Below are 21,229 nucleotides of genomic sequence, written 5' to 3' on the forward strand. Positions count from 1 at the left end.
TTTGAAACCTGCTTCCCTTTTTAAACTGCATTTGGGTCCTACCTTTTCCCGAATCGTAACAGGCATAAATGTTGAAGTCCACCGATCCAGATACTCATGTCTAAACATCACAAATTGAAGACAAACATTCATATACTATATAAGCTGAAAGGTATAGAATCATCTAAAAACATAAAACTAATATATTTAAAAAAAATGATTTGATCTGTTGTTGATATAAAGTAATTATTTGGTGCAGCACTTTGATGATATGTGGGTTAAAACTTTGATTGATTAGGTTCTTAGTTGATCCATGATGTAGGCTACTGCAGCGTCCAAATAATAACAAGAAGCTCTTGTTTGACACTAAATGAGCTACAGCACAGTCTCAGTCCTTGTAAAATACATTAGTTTAATATTTGTGTGCTGCTCCTGGCTTAATGGGGCCTGATGATAGCGACGCTTCATCTCAAAGTGGACCTGCATTTTCAACCCAGTCTCACAAAAAACGTGTAATAACTACGTTGGTCCACAACGTAGGACGTAGTATTTCTACAAAAACGCCTCTGAAATGGTAAGATCCCTACGTTTTTTTTCACCATTCATTCCAATGGCTGGCGTCTATGTCACGTGATCTTCACATTTCTCCCTGCAGAAAAAAAAAACATGGCCGAACTTCGTTTTATTCTCGGTGTAAAATGCCTATTTTAAAGTTAGTTTGGCCATTAAAATGCGTTTTGATTTCATTTGATGCGAGAAATATGAGTTGTTTTTTCAGAATATGTGTGCAGTGGATGTACATGATCTTTAGTTTGCTAGTTTTTATGAAGATTACTTCAGGAAATGGTGTCTATACAACGTTTTCATTGTTACCAAGGTGGTTGCTAGGGACCCTGCTATCGATATTATTTCTGTTATGTTGTGTAAAATGGTGTTATCTTTATTGCTACCCCCTTCCCCGTCAATGTTGGTCCACAGCGCAAACGTATTAGTTTAACAAAATTCGCAATTGTGGCATAGTGTGGTGCCGAGAGATGGGAGTCGGAGGCGGGGTATCAAAGGTACAAGCTAGACTTTTATTTAGCAAAAACTGACCGGCGGAGACAGGAAGTCCGGCTCACTAAAATGCCCGTGCAGAACAATACCCTAACCCATAGATCCGTGTGTGAATAATGTTAATCACCACAATAGATACGTTATTTTCCCCTGTGCAATTATCAATTTACTCAACAATAACACATAATTATTCTTGTGTTTATTTATTTGTTTGATTAATAAACACAAGTTGGAGTCCGTCAGGACCAAGGGTCTGAGCAGCTCATTTGCTTTACAGAATATTACACCCGGAAGTAAGTATTCTCTCCGCTTCGCTTGGCAAACCCCGTGATAGTCCTCAGCTCTGTGATTGGAGAGTGTGCTCCGAGGGTTACGCCGAACGCCGAACAGCACTTTGAAATGGGATGGAACAACGGCAGACTGTCCAAAACTGGATTCGAACGGGTCCACCCCGTCCCCCCCTCCCCCACTCCTTCCCCAGAACTACACATGATGGCTATTGTGTTTCGCAACATGTTCTCTATCTATGGCACGTCTCTACTGGGAGTAGAGACGTTTTCATATTTCCCATAATAAGAAGTTGCCAGTATTAAACTGTGTACATCCCTGGAGGTTTAGGGGATAGGAAACACTCAAATTTAAAACATATAATTAATAAATGGGTGAAAATTGCTTGTGCCCATAATGGGCAGCATTAATATATACCCACATGCCAGCTAAGGTCAGAAGAGCTTTAGCTGGTCTTATGTCTGTGACCCCTCCTGTTGTTAATTGATAAGCCTGAAACATGCACTTGTCAAGGTTCAGAGGCACATTTTAATAATATGGCAGTAGTCATCGATCATCTTAAGATAAGATATACTTTGTTGATCCCAAGTTGGAAACATTTGCGTTACATCAGCATGTGTACAGTAACAGTTGTAAATATGCAGTGGTGTTTATTTGTAAATCATTTAGTATAATCACACAAATTCTGTGTTTCATATTTAATAATTCTGTGTTCTTTATTTATTGATTGTTCAATACCTGACAAGGCCGGAGATGAACAACTTGGGTCGCAGGTTGCTCAACAGTGCATCACAAGACATCTATCAATATGTGTGTATACCTCCACCATTAAACTGTCATATTCTGCACATTTCTTATACTATCTACATACATCTTATATAAGAGTATAATACATATGTATAATATCAGTTAAAATAAGTGCTTCAACATAGTTAACATTGCTGGAGGTATACACAATTTTTCATTAATTGCATAACTACACCGTTTGTTATATGTCAATAAGCCTTAGAAAATCTTGAAATCTTGAAAGGGATGTGCAAAATAGTCATTATATACAGACTTTAATTAACTATTAGTAGAGAATAACGAGTAATGAATATACTTTATAGGGATCCTATTAATATCTAATAATAAAAATAATGAAATTCAATAACATGCTTTAACCACCAGGTGTCCCTTTCTATCAGCTGTGCACGTTTATGGTGTAAATACAGCCTATCTACCAATTGGATCTAATATAAAAGTCAGCCGAATTAGTGTTGATCCTGCAAAGAGACGTATTGTGTGAAAATAAATGTAAGATGTTGTTTAATTGCTGATATATTTATGATCCACGTCACGTTTTCAGTGTTGGCGGCAGTTCCTCATGTTTGTCTAGAAGTCTTCTCATCAAGGCTCTATATAATATAGAGACACTACTACATACCTATATGAACCTGAAAACGAGCACAATAGGGCCTCTTTGACTACTGCATTTTTCACAGAAAGACTATGGTTCAGGATGGCATGTGGAAGCCATGATGGTAGTTGGTTAAAGTTACAATTTATCAAATTCAGAATAAACTGCAATAAAGCTACGTAAAGGCTTCACATTCAGCCTGGTGTTTTCTGCCACACCAAGTTCCAGTCGCTTGAGCCAAGGCCAAGAAAAACAACATCAGGATGTCTCTTTATTAGCAGTGAGACATTTAACCGTCTGCATGTCTCTGCAGGTACAGTGAGTAGGCAGGATCATTGAAAAGAGCGGTGACGCACTTTAACACCGCTCTGAGACCGTTGTGGTGAATCCCAGAGGACGTTTTAAAGTCACAGAGCAGCCACCAGGCCTGTTCATTAAAGTAGGACTTTTTACAAGACGGCTCCTGGTACTTATCAACTGTAAAACATCCCGCTGGGTACGCAGCTTTTATTGGAGGGGAGACTGTTGTATATCACCTCCCTTTAAACTCAGCCTCAGGGACGGGCCTCTGGAAAGCTTCTGTGTCGCTGTGATTTGTGTCCCTCTCCAGTTTATTGTCATTGATTTCCTTCATGCATCTGTGTTTTTGTTACACAACAGGTTGTTGCAGAGACAGGTCCATAAATATCCTCAGTGTTATTCACCACCATCTGAGCAAATAAAGCACTTGGTGTATGCAGGTGTGTTCATATTAAATGGTAAACATTTACTGCTGCTTTGTCACAATATTAGGCTGACGTTGTTTTTGTCTGTAATTTGTTTTGCAACTTTCTTCCTGCCCTGCAGAAATACCTGCATTTGCAAGATTCTCAAGTGTAGTCATGATGCCGAAAGGGTCTGGTCCCACTTGCCTTTTATCTTCAAAATATCCCTTAAAGACACAACCAGGAAGAGACTCATAATGACCAAAAGAGACATGATATAATTGCAAAGACACACAAAGACTACAAAAGACATAGAATGACTGCAAACAGATATAAAACAACTACAAAGACACACAAAAAGACCAGAAGACCCTCACAATAGATATATAAAAAAAGCATCTGCCACATACAGAGACACTCAAAATGACTGTGATGAATGGAAAAACAATAACAAGTAGAAAATGCATTTCCTGCAGAAAATGCGTACGAATGCTGTAAACTGTGAACATTTATGGCTGAATTTAGCTGAAAATGCAGAAAAGCTGAATATGTTATTAGCTGAATGGTAGCTTCTTTTAGCTACAAAAATGCAGAAAAAGCTGAATATTTTATTAGCTGAATGGTAGCTGCTTTTAGCTACAAAAATGCAGAAAAAGCTGAATATGTTATTAGCTGAATGGTAGCTGCTTTTAGCTACAAAAATGCAGTAAAAGCTGAATATGTTATTAGCTGAATGGTAGCTGCTTTTACCTACAAACATGTAGAAAAAGCTTAATATTTAAAAGGAAAGGTTTAAAAAAGGTATGAACAACATGTATAGCCTCATTGTCCTGAAATAGCTGAATAAGTTAATAGTTGAATAGTTCGTGCAGGTGAAAGTAGGCTGAAGGAGTTAAATATCAGATGTACGTAGTAGTATAAGTTCAAGTAGCATTACATCTATAGGGCTTTTCTTTTGAAGGGGTGTTTGTTTTTGGACATTGTGAGGTGTAGAAAAACTAAATGAGATGTCTGACATCAATCAATGGGAGGTTCACCCATAAAAACAATGGTTAGGTGGGCAAAGGCCTTTGGCCTGTGTGTGTGTGTGTGTGTGTGTGTGTGTGTGTGTGTGTGTGTGTGTGTGTGTGTGTGTGTGTGTGTGTGTGTGTGTGTGTGTGTGTGTGTGTGTGTGTGTGTGTGTGTGTGTGTGTGTGAGAGAGAGAGAGAGAGTGTGTGTATGTTCATATTTTGAAAAAGTTAAAAGTTTCCCATCATGTGCTGAAAAGGCTGAATAGTTTGATATTTGAATGGTTCCTGCAGCTGAAATTAGGCTGAAGGAGTTACATAAAGATATCAAATGTAAGTAGTAGTGATTGAGTGTTTACAAACACCTGTGTGTGTAAACCCAGAGATCAAAGGGTTCCATGGTGACTGCTCCGATTGGATGATGACTCACATGTGTGTGTGTGGCTCCAATCTGCCCAGCAACACCATGACAACCAACTGCAGCACTGAGTCCCATAAGAATGCATTGAGGAGTATATCTGACAATTTTGCCACCTGTTCAAAAAATATGGCTCCTATAAAAAAATGACCAGGTCTTGAGCATCAGGGAACCCCAATTAACTGAAATATGTTTTTTTGTGGGTTTTGTGTGGTAAATGTGAAGAGGAGAGCAGTTTGTCTAAAGTGCACTTCACTCTGTTCTGAAGAAAGATCCGGATGTTCTTAACATGGGAATCAATTGGGAGCTAGCTTGACTTTTTGTCTCTTCATGCCCTCAAGAGGCATTTTGTTTAATTTGTTTTCTAAATCTTTTTTTATTTTATAATTTAGGAGAGGTTTTCCTAAGTTTTTCATGAAAAAATATGTCTGAGGAGTGTAGGGTTTGGGAATTATGGCAAGTTTAAAACATTTTTGGGGGAGAATTTTAAGCACTGCTCCACTCTGTTTTGAGATCAAAGCACTCTAGACTTAACAAGCTGCTCCATCCACTCTAATGTTAAAATCTGAAAAAGGCCTCTCTACCAAGCTCCAAACTAAATTCAATATCTTAAAAAGTGTAAAAGATATCAAAATCTGAATAGGAATTGAATAGCTGACCGTCTTGTGATCATTTGAAAGTTGGAATGAAGTGTCTACCTGAAATTATGTGGAAGGAGAAGCATTTGGCGCAAAGTGTAGCAAAAGTGAATTTGAAGGCATCTCCCATTGACTTCAATGTTAAAAAAAGAGTTTAAAAAGCTGAATATTTCAAAAGGTGTGAAATATTTTGAAAAAGTTGAAAGTTTGCAATCAATTGCTGAAAAGGCTGAATAGTTTAATAGTTGAATGGTTTCTGTAGCTGAAAGTAAGCTGGAGTTACGGAGAGCTAAAGCATTGGCTGATTTGAAGGCTCTTCCCTTTGACTTCAATCTTAAAAAAAGAGTTTAAAAAGCTGAATATTTCAAAAGGTGTGAAATATTCTGAAAAAGTTGAAAGTTTCCAATCAATTGCTGAAAAGGCTGAATAGTTTAATAGTTGAATGGTTTCTGTAGCTGAAAGTAAGCTGAAGTTATGGAGAGCTAAAGTATTGGCTGATTTGAAGGCTCTTCCCATTGACTTCAATGTTAAAAAAAAAAGAGTTTAAAAAGCTGAATATTTTTGAAAAAGTTGAAGGTTTCCCATCGATTCCTGAACAGGCTGAATAGTTTAATATTTGAATGGTTTCTGTAGCTGAAAATAAGCTGAAGTTATGGAGAGCCAAAGTATTGGCTGAAATAAGAATAAAGATTTGAAGAACTATAGTGGAATGCTGTAAACAACATTCCCACTAATAAAGATTTGAAGAACTATAGTGGAATGCTGTAAACAGCATTCGCACTAAATACACAAAAACACAGATAGACGCAGAAAAACAAAAAGACAAAAAAGAGACTAAACATCTATAAAGTCTGTGTGTCTTGCTTATATGTAACCGGCTTTTACAGGGCTCTTGGGTCTACTATATAAGTGATTATTATTATACATTAGGCAAACATCTCAGACATTTCTAATGCAACTGATTCCCAAGAAGTTGACCAAATAGTTCAAACAAAAATCTGGACCTTTCATCACAATTACTGACTCCTAACTGGACTATTACTGGGAGGTTGCATCAGCGAGCGACGGCCCTTTGATGCTCTTAGTGTTTTATTATTTAAACACAGTCAAGCTAAAAAGGTCCCAAAGCACATGAAGTCGCGTCTGTAATGTCAGTTTGTTAATCAGAGCCTTCTGTCCAAATATCACACACTCCCCTCAAACCAAAGGCACTGATTGTGTGTGTGTGTGTGTGTTTGTGTGTGTGTGTGTGTGTGTGTGTGTGTGTGTGTGTGTGTGTGTGTGTGTGTGTGTGTGTGTGTGTGTGTGTGTGTGTGTGTGTGTGTGTGTGTGTGTGTGTGTGTGTGTGTGTGTGTGTGTGTGTGTGTGTGTGTATGTGTGTTCTTGTCCCTTCACCTTTGTTAGGACCAATTTGAGTGTCAGACAGGGGCGGACTGGCCATCGGGATGTTCGGGACGAATACCGATGGGCCGGTACTGAAGTGGGCCGGTCGGACGATGTGGGCCGGCCGGTAACCGGAAGGGCTCGACATTAAATGGCCCGCTGGCCCGGAAGCACTATTTAGACACCCCGGGCCAGCATAACGTTCTTTTCCCGCTCGGGCCACTAAAAATATTGCTTTAAAAAAATGGTCCTCCTGTGGTATTGGTATTTTGACTAGCAATTTAGTTAAATTGTTTCGTTTATCAACGCTACAACAAAGCGTTCTGTGAGTCGGTTGTCGTTGTTGGGTGAAAACCAAACAGCTGTTTGCTGCGGAGCGCAGCGCGAGCAGGCTCCCGTGAGCGCGCTCCTTCACTACAGACTATTGCGCCACTTAACCATTCGCCAAAATGTTTTTAATACCAGCGGTAACCGGCCAAGTGCCGGGCAAAAAACAATCATCAAATAAAAGAAAGTAACCGGAGGAGTTAAAGGAGAGTGACAGGGAGCATGAGAAGAAGAGGGAGAGAAAGTTTCGGCCAGCTTGATCGATGGAGTTGGCTTCTAGTGGTGCAGTGACGCTTCCTAAAACCCTTTAATAATCTATCGATTAGATTTAAGATTCGAACATTATAAAAGTAGGGTAGACATGTGGATATTATCCGGCTGAACAAAACGTGCATTTATCAAACAGGTTTGTTTTCCACAGACCTTATTTCCAGCTATTTTCCAAAACCCTGTGGAGAAATCCCATTGCTTTTTGTCGAGGGAACCAGCAGCTTACTTCCTGGTTTTAGGACGCATCACTGCACCTCTCAATATGATGCCAATATAAACAAGGTCTTCTGTCGGCTCTGTACATCAATGCCGACCTATGCTGACAAGTAAGTGAAGAGTAGACAATATAAAGGTATTGGCTTTAGGGAAATGTCCCAGCAGTTTAGGATAATGAAGGTTCTAATCTAATCAATTACATAGCCATTACATTTCTAACTCCTAATGACAGGAAGGCAGAAAGCGCTTTATACAAATAATAATACTCATAATAATAGCAGACATTTTTTGACCATGACCACAATATCATTATTTTAATAAACCAAATATGAACAATTGAGGAAAATGAGGAAGAACTGATGATTCAAGTAGTAATGTAGTTAGTGCATAAATTACTATTGCAACAAATGTGTTAATTTTCTTCATTATTAGTCGATTTTTTTTGGACGAATGCTCCGGGCCAGTGGTTACAATGGTGGGGCCAGTGGCATTTTACCCTTAATGTCTACCTCTGCGGTAAGTCACCCCCCCCCCCCCCCCCCCCCCCCCCCCCATTTACTTGCGGTATTTACTTGCGGTACCGCGGTGGGCCGGCTGTACCGAAGTGGGCCAGTCGAGAGTCCCGGGCTGATTTGTAGTCCCAGTCCGCCCCTGGTGTCAGACCTTGACATTTAAGACATTTTTTGAAAGATTTTACCTTTTTTTGTCGGGTCCTTATTAAACCAAGATAAGGGGAAAGATAATGCATGATAATCAGGGTGGGATCAGAAGGGAGAAAACGTACTTGTGTTGTTGTTGTTCCACCTTTGTTAGGACCAATTTGAGTATCAGATTTTGACAGTGTCAACATTTTCAGAAAGTGGCACCAATTGTACCCTGTCCAATAATCAGGGTCCCCACAAGTGGTACAACTTTGTGTCAGTAACTGATGTCATTTATAAACAAACCCAAATCAGATTTTCAACAACAATCAGCTGATTGTTGTTAAAAACCTAGTCACAGTTTGCATTTGAATTACAGGACCTTTGTTGTGTGATTTAAATTGGAAAATAGCTCGAAATAAGGTTCACACAAATTGAAGAGACGGATCACGTTTTGTTCAGCCGGATAATATTCACATGTCTACCCTACTTTTATAATTTTTGAATCATAAATCTATCGATCATAAATCTATCGACTATAAATCTATCGATCATAAATCTATCGATTAGATTTAAAATTCGAAAATTATAAAAGTACAGTAGACATGTGGATATTGTCCGGCTGAACAAAACGTGATCTGTCTCTTCAATTTGTGTCAACCACAGACCTTATTTCGAGCTATTTTCCAAAATCCTATGGAGAAATTGCATTGCTTTTTGTCGAAGGAACTGGAAGTGGTAAAATGCTAACTTACTTCCGGGTTTTAGGACGAGTCACTGTGGCACTCTATGTCTAAGATTTCTAATTTAAACTTGTAAATTGTTCCGTGTAAAAGGCCTTTAAGTGTATGTACCAAAACAAGTCAGCTTAATCAGTTCAGTTTTATTTTAAATATAACATTTTCTGTTTGTTTGTTTCCAAATGCTAGTCACAGTTTGCATTTATTGTACCAGCTGTTCCACTTCCTCCAAGCATAAACATGTGTTCTTCTTATACACATAATACAGTACTAGTACTCACATAAATACTTGCTAAAGCACCAAATGTGGACAAATCCGCCTCTGAAAATAGTCCCCAGCAAATGCAATACTACATTAAGCAGCTGTTTAAAGAAATGATTGATTACTGAACAATTAAACCATATATGTTTTTTTTTATAGTGGGAATGGATCTGAGAGACACAGTCAGATGTATTTTCCTTAAATTATTCAAATATCAGTGTTAGTATTAATGAAGTGAAGCTATTCAATCAAGTTGGAATTCAATCATATCCATCATACAAACATAAAGAACAACGTATGACATGTGGATGTATTTGTTTAAGTATTTGAACAGGAAGATGGAAAAAGAAGAAGGGAAAAGTTGTGCAGCTGAACATTTATCTGATCCACCCTGCATCACTCAGTAGAGTCTCCCGAGGCTCTGCATGAAATGTCAGTTAAATATCAGAGACATCAGTTCCCGCTGACCATAATACTCCCTCAGAGATCTCCAGCTATCATATGAGCAGTGATGAAGTGCAGCAAAGTGAGTGAGCAACAGCTGGGGTGCAGATATTGCAGTCATCTGTTCTCACTCCTTAAAAAAAACACTGCTCGGGAAAATGTCAAGACAGGCGTAAATGAAGTGAATATTTTTTTTAGGGTTCAACACACAGATTAGATAGAGGACAACATAAATTCAGCTTTTCTTTTGTAATACTATTTACAGTTTAGCTTCCACTCACACACTTACAGTAAGTTGCTGTTTTTCAAATGAAGTCGATAAATGAGTTTTTACTGACATCTCATGGTGAATTCTTATCAATACACTGACCTTCATGGTACAACCAAGTGTGTGTGAACGGGACAGTTGTTGATTTTATTGAAGTACATTTACTCAAGTATTGTACTTTTTGACATATTTGTGCCACTTATTTAAGTATTTTCATTTTATTCTACATATACTTTGTGTCGAATATTGTACTTTTTTAGCCATATCATATATTTATCTATAATTGAGTTACTAGCCCATTTTTAAATATAAATTGGCTCAACATTGGTAAACTAAATGTAAACTACATTACATGTTATTAAAACCTAATACTACCATTCGGCATACTGAGTGCTATTACCTGTGACTTTTATTGAAGAACAATTTTCATAATTATGTACTTCTAACTTCTATTTTTGCAGATAAGTATTACAGAAAATAGTATTTATGCTTTAAATCAAGTTAAACGTTCACTAAATATTTCAACTCCTTAACATTTCGACTTAATTCTAAACACTTCCATTTATTCTTAAGATTTTGACTTTATTCCCGACATTTCCACTTTATGAATATTGAAGTATCAATGTTTTTTTATTTGTTCTCAATATTATAATATTTATTCTCGACATATTGACTTTATTCTCAATATTTTGACTTTATTCTTAATATTTGTAACCTCATGTATTGATTTATTTACCCTTATGCTGGTCCTTATAGCTTTCTTTCTGACAGAATATCAGCCGCTTCCTTTAAGCCTATCACTAATTCATGTGAGTTAGATAAACACATGCTTTCCCCCCATGAGAAAATATAAAGTTATGACGTCCAGAACAGAAGCGGATTGTCTATAATCAAGATGGAATTCAAAGTGGACATTCACTTTAGAGCTACTTAAGGATGAATTACACGGATGCTCAAGGTTAAAGAGCGTTTATAGACTGCAGGCTTCAGCGTAATCTCTGTGCTTTGAAAACTATAACCAAATTAGATGAAGTCAATATGGTGCGGGCCTCTTCTTATCCTATTATGGTTGGGCCTTCTCCACTGGGTATTTGAATAACCACACCGGCTCCACTTCATGTTATGTAATAGCTGCTGTTAGAAGCAAAGTGCTGCGTGCTGACACCAGGAAGAGTTTAAGATATGAAATACAATCAGATCATTTATTTTAAATAAATAGTCTAGCAAAAAACTATAGCAGGTTGAAATACTGTCAGTCCAAAAAACTTGATCGGCATCAGTTGCGGAATGTTATTATTATTATAATATTTTTTTTGTTTGTATTATTACCTATTTTTTACTTCCTTTTTGATAGTTTTGTTGTACCTTATTTTACATATTTTTTATTGTAGACTAAATGTTTTTAATTGATACCAATTTTGCTTGACTATTGCATTCTTTTTTACTTTTGATTTAAATGTTGCTCTATGTTATTAAAACAAGGCCAATTATTTTCCTCGGAAAACCTACAAAAATAAACCTGCATTTATAATTATTTATTTATTACACCAGATATTTAAACCTTAAAGCAGGAGAAGAGAAAAAAAAGTATGTATTTTCAGACAGTTTTACAGCAGCTAATTCAGAAATAATAAGTAAACAAAGGTAAACAACGGTTTTTTATTATAGCACGAGGAAAACACAAAAGAATAGTGTTTTTATTATAAATCTTGCTCTTGTTTAATTTAAATTTATTTCCAAGGTTTGCTGTTTTCAACCCTCGACACATTATTGGTTATTTGATTAATGTTACATGTTACAGTTAATCAGTTACACCTGGGCTCCTTAACATATCTGTGGAAAGTCATTAAAAACACCTGTGTAGATGTGCATAGTATTTAAAAATGTCCAAAAAGATCAAGGAATTTGCTGATCCCCTGACTTTCCATCTGGTGCCTTGATCAGGTCAAAAAGTTCAATTTGTCCAGTTCACATTCGCCTAAAATGTACTAAAATGCATTTTACCTGCAGAACACCAGACTGTCATAAATAAGTAAAGACTGTCACTGTAAATACTTAAATATACAGTAATTTAGTGCTGCTCGATGATTAGCTTGGTTTTGTCAGTCTTGAAACAAAAGTTGTTCACTTTTATGTGATATCAAACAGAAAAGATGGACATCTTAAGAGGCTGAACTGCATTTTTCTGACATTTGTGCAAGAAAAAAGTCTTGAAAATGTAATCGTAAATGATGTAGCATATAAATAATTGCAATACAATATTGTTATATATAATGATATTGCAAACTATCCAATTTTGAATGTTTAGTACTTTTACTTTGGATAATTCAAGGGCTTTATTGCATTTCTACACTGGAACTACTACTTTCATTCAAGTAAAGGATCAGGAAAAAGCATATCAATAAATGATAAGTAGCTCCACCTTTACCAACTGCAACACTAAAGTGATGTAATTATAACCCAATATTGCTATTCTAAAATGGCCCATTTTGTAAAATAAATACTATTACTTTTGATACTTTAAGTACATCTTGATGTTAATACTTTTGAACTTTTTTTTTAATGAATTTAAATGTGTACACTGTGGAGCTGTACTTTATTTTCACTAAATTAAATTAAATATCTAGATCAGGGGTGTCCAAACTTTTTTCAATGAGGGCTACATACAGAAAAATATACAAAGGGCTGGGCCACTCACTAGAGGTGAGGTGTATTGCCTCATAAGGTCAGTTATAAGTTGAAAAATCAATTATTCTTGATACTTGAAAATGCTTGAAGAAAAAAACAGTCTACATAACTGCTCTCCATAGGGTTTCATTTATTTTGTTAGCAGCTCATTCCTTAAAACAGAAGCTTCAGATTGCTTATAATAAGAGGAAATACGAAGGGTATATTTCAAGGTTGTTATGTACATTTGTTATTGGGCTCTTTTCTCATCAACTAAGATTTGTTAGAAAATGTTTTCAATTTATTTGAAAATTGGGCATATTAACACATGAATACAGTGTAATATTATTGAACATATATTTTGAAGAAGTACAATATAAGACAAGCAGAAGTTTATTATGCTTAAGTCATTATACTTTTTGAATTTGCTGAGGGCCAATTCAAAATGGTCCGCGGGCCGCATTTGGTCCCCGGGCCGTAGTTTGGACACCCCTGATCTAGATACTTCTTTCACCATTAATATCTAGGACAACATGCATTTTGAAATATGCCTTAACACCAAACTATAAAGTTACATACAGGTATAACTTGATGAACTTAAAATCTAAGAGCCAATAAAGAGTATTTTAATAAGTCCAAAAAGTATTTTTACTGCAGTTGCTTCACCAGCTCCTCGTCAGTGACAGGGTCTGGAGGTTTTTGCAGATTCAACATTTTCTCCCTGCCGAGCTTCAGCTTCGGTTTAAAGCCCACGGAGAGCAGCTCCTTCTGGATCCTCTGCTCCCTCTGCCGGCTCAGCAGAGTGAGTATCTCCCGCCTCTGGTCGGCCATGGCGACATATCGCTGCCTCTCCTCCCGTCTCTGCCGGTGAGCAGACACGCTGGGCGGCTGTGGGGCCGGGGCGGAGGGCTTGGGACCGGCGCTGCTGCTGCGCTGCTGCCGGGACACCGGCAGCCTCTGGCGGATGTCTGCGGACACCAGCCGGGACTCCAGCGGCGGCAGGAGGGACAGCGAGCTCCACAGCTGCCGGGCATGGGACACATCCTCCGGAGAAGAGCCGTCAAACACGGTGAAGCATTTATCTAAGTCCTCCTGCTCAACCGATGTAGACATTTTAATTACAGAAAAGTGTTGAAAAGAAACTTGAATCAAGTGAAGTTACCTGTTGTTTGGTAGTCATTAGTCACCATGGAAACCAGACGTGGCATAAACCTTTCAAAATAAAAGTACGTTAGGCCCATAGTATGTTAGCTAACTTGATTTCCCCTTAAGACAACTGAGAGTTTACTCAAAAATATCAGTATTCGTAATATGATTGTCAACCCAGTAACGGTTAAACGTTACTGGGTTGACAATCATATTACAAATACTGAAAACGATATTCAACAACAAATGTGTAAGTATTATAAATAAGTAAGTATACTTACACATTTGTTCAGCAGGATGTTAACACCGTTTATTATTATATTTTTTAAAGCTACAGTTCAATAAGATAAACAAACTAGGCCTACATCTCGGCCCTTGACCTATGCCCTTGGCTCAACATTCACCACCCTGTCCACTCTGTCGGATCTGTTTTAGTAATATGACCGGCTTCACATATCCCTTTTGGTTTGTAAGTAGGCCTATAGGCCTACTTTTAACGATATTTGCGAATTAGCCAATATTAAATATGATATATATCATAGTGTAGCCTATGTTGTAGGCTATAGTCGTTTGTGTAAGTGTTAAATGATTATGTGGAAATCAACAATCAACTACAGCTGGCAAATGAATGTTTTGAAGCATGAGTTGAGTTAAACTGTAAACGTAAAAAATAAGAGTTAAATTATCGGAAACTTAAAGTTGTTTTAAGTAGACTGCTTGAGTGAATTTAGCAGCCAAGAATAATAACAGAAACAATTGCTCAATATCAGAAAAAACCCAAATTCTGTTTCGAACATTTATGCTTTTGTTTTGAAGGCAAACCTCTCCTGCTTCTGTGATTGGCTGACTGGACGTCTCTGCCAACTTTGGAAACGAGATGGGTCGCGCGCGCTGCTGCTCCACCCCCAGGTGTCGCGGGCCGGTTTAAATAGTGAGAAAGGAGGAAGGACATGATCATCATCATCATCTTCATCACAGTTCATTTACCTGACATGATATTCTCATTTCCCTGGAGTGGAGTCTGCATCCTGCACTGAGAACTGGAGAACTGCACAGTGAGTACAAATACTTAATTTATTATATATATTTTATATACTTTTTATACGACCATATTTAATACAGAAGACAAGGGCAGGCTAATACTCCCATGTAATGAATTCAGCTGAAATAACCTGCTGAATTCATTTGAATGTGCAAAAAAATAACTTGTTTGTATATAAAAGTTATGTCACTTTTAGACCAATATGGGACAAAATGTATTAATTATTAATAGAGTTGTTAATTAAGTAGATATGAACATTGATTAAAAAACCAGTAGCCTGCTACATTATCCTGCATTTCTTGTAGTGTTAAATGGTTAACACTTCTTGGTATTTGGATCATTATGGAGGATCATTGACCTTCACTTAAATCATTAAATGTCTCAGTAAAAATGTCCGAAATCTTCATTAGAGATTCCTGCTCACCTGCTCTGTTGTGAGTGCACGCCTGTGCCACCCTTGGGTGCACCTTGTGACATGTCACCATTTTGGTGTAAACGGTGAGCTTGGCTGGACACATGAGCCGCACCTTATAAGGTAGTATGCCTGCTAAGTCCCGTAGCATCCCTCTTTGGGCTACCAAAGCTACCAGGAGCAAAGGGGTTAGCCAAACATGGGCATTCCAGCATGGCAGCCGAGTTGTTTGATTATAGGTATTATCTTCTGTGTGCTGCTTTTCATGTTTTATTGCCTGCTCTTCCATCGGAGGTCAACGCAGCCTTGTGACCTGCATGCAGAGGCAGAGAAGAGGATAAGGGAGTAAGTAGCTCATTGTGAACCTGTAGGAAAATACACTGAGGCAGTTATCTGCAGTAATGTGTCATAAATGTAAATTAAATTAGAGTGAAAGTCGGATGCAAAAAGGCAGCAGTTTGAGAGACGAGGATGTGTTTTATGAGGCTGGTTTGTCCTCTGTGTGATGTGTTGTAAAACTATCCTCCTCTGTTGGATGATAATTGAGCTCTTTAAATCTTACGCTGCTTAAGTACTAATTCAAATTGTTTTGACGAGTTGTTGGGTTAGGTTGGGTTTCTTTGCTCACTGTATGCTTCCAGCTCTTTAATCACATTTGATTAACCAAGGAAGTTTTTGAGTGTTAAACCCTTGATATATATTAAAATAGATTTATTTTTACCAGGCTTTAACTTTGATTGTTTATTCTCAAAGCATAAATATAAAATGTTACAAAGAAATAGTTGAAACTAACGGTCAACGTTTTTCGCTGACTTTTTTTAGGTTCCGTTTTCTTCGGTCCGCAAGACTTTTCACAACACTTTGTTAGTCAATTAATATTTTATTACAGTACAAGTTCATTTTACAGCACATTTTTTAACAAAAGCAATTCAACGTGCTTCCAATAAATCATAAAAAAGGCCCAAAAATATTTTTTAAGAAATACTGTAAGCTTTAAGTAAGGCAAAAGAATAAAAATGGAAGTTGATAAGGTATTAATTCAAGAAAAATTATAAGAAATTGTTTTCTGGGAAATCCGATTATTTTATTTTTTGCTTGAATAAGAGATCAATACCACTTTCGTGTCTGTACAGTACTCTATGTATGAAGCTACCACCAGTAACCGATTAGCGTAGCATACATACAGCTGGTAAACCGGGGACTGCGGGGTCACCGGCACCTAGAATGGTTGTTTCACAAGAAATTATGTATTCAACTATTTATTTTCTAGCAGCAAAGATTTGCAGGATTCTGCTGCTCCCCATCTTCATATTGTGGTTCACGTTTTCAGCTATTTTGATTATGTGGTCTGTTATGTCAGCAGGCCAGAAGTCAAATCGAGGTTAGAGGTCAACCCGACTCCCATCGACCCACCAGAGGCCGACCCAGTCGTCAGTACCGACCCAGACCCCACAGCCTCTGAATCTGAGCCTGAGATCGACTCGACTCCTGACGCTGAAACCTCCAACATGGCTGACCCGGCCCCCGACGACAGCAAGTTCCTCTTCCTGGATAACGACTTCCGCAACAGTGGGGTGGCGCAGGCGGATTGGTCCGCCAAGAAGATGGTGTGGATCCCGTCGGAGAAGGAGGGCTTCGAGACCGCCAGCATGAAGGAGGATAAGGGGGACGAGGTAAAGGACGCCAGTATAAGATAATCCAACTGTAGTCGCATAACTGCATACCAAGTACTCTGATTCTTTATTGCTTAGGAAAAGTAGAAATAACACATTCTAAATATACTCCTTTACCAGCTTGGCAATATGGAGCCAATTTAAGGTACTTGGTAGAATATTACTTCATCATATCATATCAATAAAAAAAAGGGTTGGGTAAAAGTTAAAAATACGATATTTGCCAATACTTGGGAACTGTGTTAAAATCAATTAATTTGAGAAAATTGATTTACGATTTTTTTTACGATTGCCCCCGCCCTTAAGAGGTTAAAAGAGAGGATTTTAGGCTTTTCATTTTCATATATTATAGGTTACTTAATAGTTTGGGGTTTCTGGACATGAAATTGCAATTTTTGGGGAAATATAAAAAAAATGTATAGACTAAATGAGTGATCATTAATTTAAATAGTTATCGGCACATTAATCGATATTGGAAAAATAATCGGTAGTTGCATTAAGCAGAGATAAATTGCAGAACTTCAGAAAATGTTTAAATGTTCATATAACAATAACAAAAGTCAAGGTTTTAATGTTCATTGGCAACAATCTGACTTTTTTCCAAAAATACTTTTTGTTTGTGTTTATCTGTATTTATTATTTTCAATCTGTTGGTACAACATTTATTTAATTAAAAACATTAGCGGAATCTGTCGAACACTGAAGTTGCATCTTGTGACGTGATTTTTTTGTGTTAATCTTTTTAATTCTGTTTTTATGGAAAATGTTGGAAACAATAAGGTCTTAAACGACAACACAGAGGCAGGCAAAGCTTTGATTCCTGGGTGTGTTTTGGGCTGCAGGTGGTGGTGCAGCTCTCTAACGGTCAGAAGGTGACGGTGAACAAAGACGACATCCAGAAGATGAACCCGCCCAAGTTCAGCAAGACGGAGGACATGGCCGCCCTCACCTTCCTCAACGAGGCATCTGTCCTTCAGAACCTGCGAGAGAGATACTTCTCCAGCCTCATCTATGTGAGCCACACACACATACACACACACACACACACACACACACACACACACACACACACACACACACACACACACACACACACACACACACACACACACACACACACACACGCACACAAACACAAACACACACACACACACACACAAACACTTATAATTGTCAGAAAGTTATCAAGGTACCTAACATTAAAAAAACACGATTTTGCAGGATAAGATGAGCCAATAAATGCAAAATACATTTTTTGTTTAACTCAAAGTATAATCATAGTATAATCCAGGTAAAATATTTGTCCTAAAATGTATCATTAAATAAATCATATGTGCAAGAAGAAGGAAAAATGACATGAAGACACCAAGGATTACTTTCCATAAAAAAAAAAGCATAAACTCAGAGTTACAGGAAATCAAATAAAATTTCTTAAACAATAGTGCCGTATTGATGTCTTGAGGATGACTCCTCTCTGGATAAAAGTGAAACAATGAAAGTTACATACAAATCTAACTGATGTTATCTCTGTGGAAAAAGCTCTTTTATATCTACATGTAAAACCTAACTATGAGGACTAAAAAGGAGCTTCCTAATCCTGAGGTAACCGACTGCTTTTGTTCTCCTTATAAACCCACACAGACTCCACTTTTAGGTGAAAAAGTCCTTGTTCAGGGACTGGGTGCAGGCGATATAGACTCAGGATGTACTGAGAGGATCAAGGGCTTATGGTTTTTATTTTTTCAGTCTTACAGAGTCTAATAAGGTAGGTCGATGTAAAATAAAAAAAGCCACGCTGGTGCATCTAATACAGACAGCCATGAAGATAACTGCAGGTTAGGAACTGAAGTCCCTCCGCTCCATATATGAGCAGGCCAAACCTGAGCAGTTAAAAACAATATTATACTGTGAACTGTGCATTTTAGAGGTGATCCCATAATGTAAAGTAAATACATGATTGAGAACCACCTAAACCTGGATTCCAAATCAAATAGGATGCAGGGTTTTAATTCAAACTGCAAGCAGTCATTTTAATGTTGTTTTTTTTGCATGATATTAAAGTTTTGGAGGCCGTACAGTATGTCAGAAAAGCTTGTGTAAACTATTCATATGGGATTTTAGGGTTTAAAATATATGATTTATTTATGTTTCAGCGAATATATTTGGGTTTATTTTAGTTGGAATTAATAAATGTGTCTGAGATTTAATTTTGTTCTCAGTTAATCTGAAGCAAATGTTTTGATTTGTTGACAAATTAATTTCCTTTTCTGTAGAAAATGGTGAAACATTTACAAAACCCAAAAGATACTTACTTTATATCACGTCAATGGTGAAGTACCAGTATATCAACGGTATATGCTAACATATTTTTGCGTAAGGCACAATTAAACCAAAACAAACAAAAGGCACCAGAGGAAAAGAGAAAACAAGACATTTTTAGGAAAACCTGCTCGTGCCAAGTGAGGGGCTCAGCAATCTGAAACCTTTAAACAAGGAAGGAGAAGGCAGGAACAGTACCACACTACTGAAATAACTGTACCTTTCCCCCGGTCCTCTAATGTGTTGGTGGATTACCGAACAGTCCTATGAGGCACAGGTCCAGAGCGCCCTGGCCTTGACTGAAAAAAAGTCTACAAAGACACAAAGCAACTACAACAGAGTACAACATTATGTGTACCTTGCTTCTTCGTAGGACAGATGCTGCAGCCTTTTCCATGTATGTCTGCCCATGGAGAGGTTAAAAGTAAAGGAAACAAACAAGATAAAGCTGACATAATTGTATAGGAAAACACGTTCTGAGGATTTATTGATATGAAACATTAATACACAAAGCCTTTTTGATGTGTCTATTACACCATGTCCCTACTATGTTCTTGGAAAATCATGATATAAGGAGGACAGTGTTCCAGGACAATCTGTTCAGCAGAGTGTGTTTATCACTTTTCACAACCAGAGAGATGATCAGTGCTCTGACGTTGTGACTTCCTCTCTGTTCCCGCAGACATACTCTGGTCTGTTCTGCGTGGTGGTGAACCCCTACAAGATGCTGCCCATCTACTCTGAGAAGATCATCGAGATGTATAAGGGCAAGAAACGCCATGAGGTGCCGCCGCACATCTACTCCATCACAGACAACGCCTACAGGAACATGATGCAGGGTAACTCTGCGTGTGTGTCAGTGATCAATCACATATATATACTGTATATAAATACATACGGTATATATCATCAGCATTCCCGCCTTCAAAGCTCGTGTCTGAATGATAACCCTTTATTTGTGAAACTTAGCAAAACCTCTTTTGTGAATCGATACCACCATGTATGATATTGACATTCAAAGGGTACATTTACCAGATTACAAAACAATTAACACATATTTTGTCCTTTCTAATAGGAGAAAAAAAAGCCTAAATGTTTTCCCTAGCCACTTAAGCTTACCTTTAAGGGATGGTTTTCATTGGTTCAAGAGGCAGATCTGACCAGATTGAGTGTTTTAAGACATGCCGAAGTGCCTTTCTGTAAGGCACTAGACCGCCGCACTACTCCCTACGCACTGTATATATTATAACTAACAAAAACAAACTTTTCTATGTGAGGGAAAACTATTCTAAATTGCTGGAGTATCCCTTTAGAAGTTAAAGATGTTCTGCAATACTGCACTCATTTTGATTTCTAATTACTTTTATGCGAACCTCTTCATAATTGTTTTGAAACTTTGAATTACCTATTTTCACACGTTTAGAATTTGTAATGTTTAAAATACACTGATTCATAGCACAACATGCCTCGAAAACTATTAATGCAACCGTCGTAAGTTAGTTTTTTCCTAGAGTACCTCACCACACAGACACAATAGCCCACTGAAAGCTGCTTCATGAAAGTGAAATGGTGCAGGGAGCAGCCCTGCCTGGAGCCCCGGAGCGTGCCGCCTCATGGTCCACCGCTGACCTCAGACCAACTGCGTAGTTTCCACTCTGCCCCAGAATAGCCATACATGGAGCAGGCAGACCAGATTACAGCGATGGAGCCCCGCATCCACCTGCTATTTTTAGACCATATGAGTGATGGAGGCTAATCTCCCTCAGAACGAGATTTCCGAGCTGTTTGCTCTCGTGTCCGAATGAAGAAGCACCGCCTTCAGAGTTCATGTTTGGTGTGTTCAGCCCGGCTTCCACTAATGAGTTCAGCTCAGTCAACATTTCACATTACTTCCCCCTCTTACATCCCTCTCACCCTCTGTCTTTCTCT

The 21,229-nt window shown here is 37.9% G+C and overlaps 2 protein-coding genes across 5 annotated transcripts in view; one reads left to right on the forward strand and one right to left on the reverse strand.

Annotated features, from left to right (window-relative positions):
* Positions 1 to 11,686: 11,686 nt before the first annotated feature.
* Positions 11,687 to 14,790, reverse strand: hoatz (HOATZ cilia and flagella associated protein). The gene is made up of 3 exons (XM_079644185.1): positions 14,677 to 14,790; positions 13,871 to 13,920; positions 11,687 to 13,800 (listed from the first exon to the last, which is right to left on the reverse strand). The coding sequence occupies exons 2-3, from the start codon at positions 13,886 to 13,888 to the stop codon at positions 13,357 to 13,359; spliced, it is 462 nt and encodes a 153-aa protein (XP_079500311.1). The 5' UTR covers positions 13,889 to 13,920; positions 14,677 to 14,790; the 3' UTR covers positions 11,687 to 13,356.
* The window catches only part of LOC307015503 (uncharacterized protein), a 30,763-nt gene continuing 24,321 nt past the window's right edge, over positions 14,788 to 21,229 (forward strand). For 2 of the 4 annotated variants that reach the window (XM_079644154.1, XM_079644156.1), the window contains exons 1-4: positions 14,788 to 14,909; positions 16,672 to 16,981; positions 17,824 to 17,994; positions 19,983 to 20,139. In XM_079644154.1, the coding sequence (XP_079500280.1) occupies positions 16,817 to 16,981; positions 17,824 to 17,994; positions 19,983 to 20,139 (493 nt within the window). In that variant the 5' untranslated portion in view covers positions 14,788 to 14,909; positions 16,672 to 16,816. Of the gene's footprint in view, positions 14,910 to 16,668; positions 16,982 to 17,823; positions 17,995 to 19,982; positions 20,140 to 20,173; positions 21,135 to 21,229 lie in introns of those variants that run through there. The other 2 variants (XM_079644155.1, XM_079644157.1) reach the window with 2 other exon arrangements.

This window comes from Notothenia rossii, assembly GCF_949606895.1.
Source record: "Notothenia rossii genome assembly, chromosome: 8".
Taxonomy (NCBI): Eukaryota; Metazoa; Chordata; class Actinopteri; order Perciformes; family Nototheniidae; genus Notothenia; species Notothenia rossii.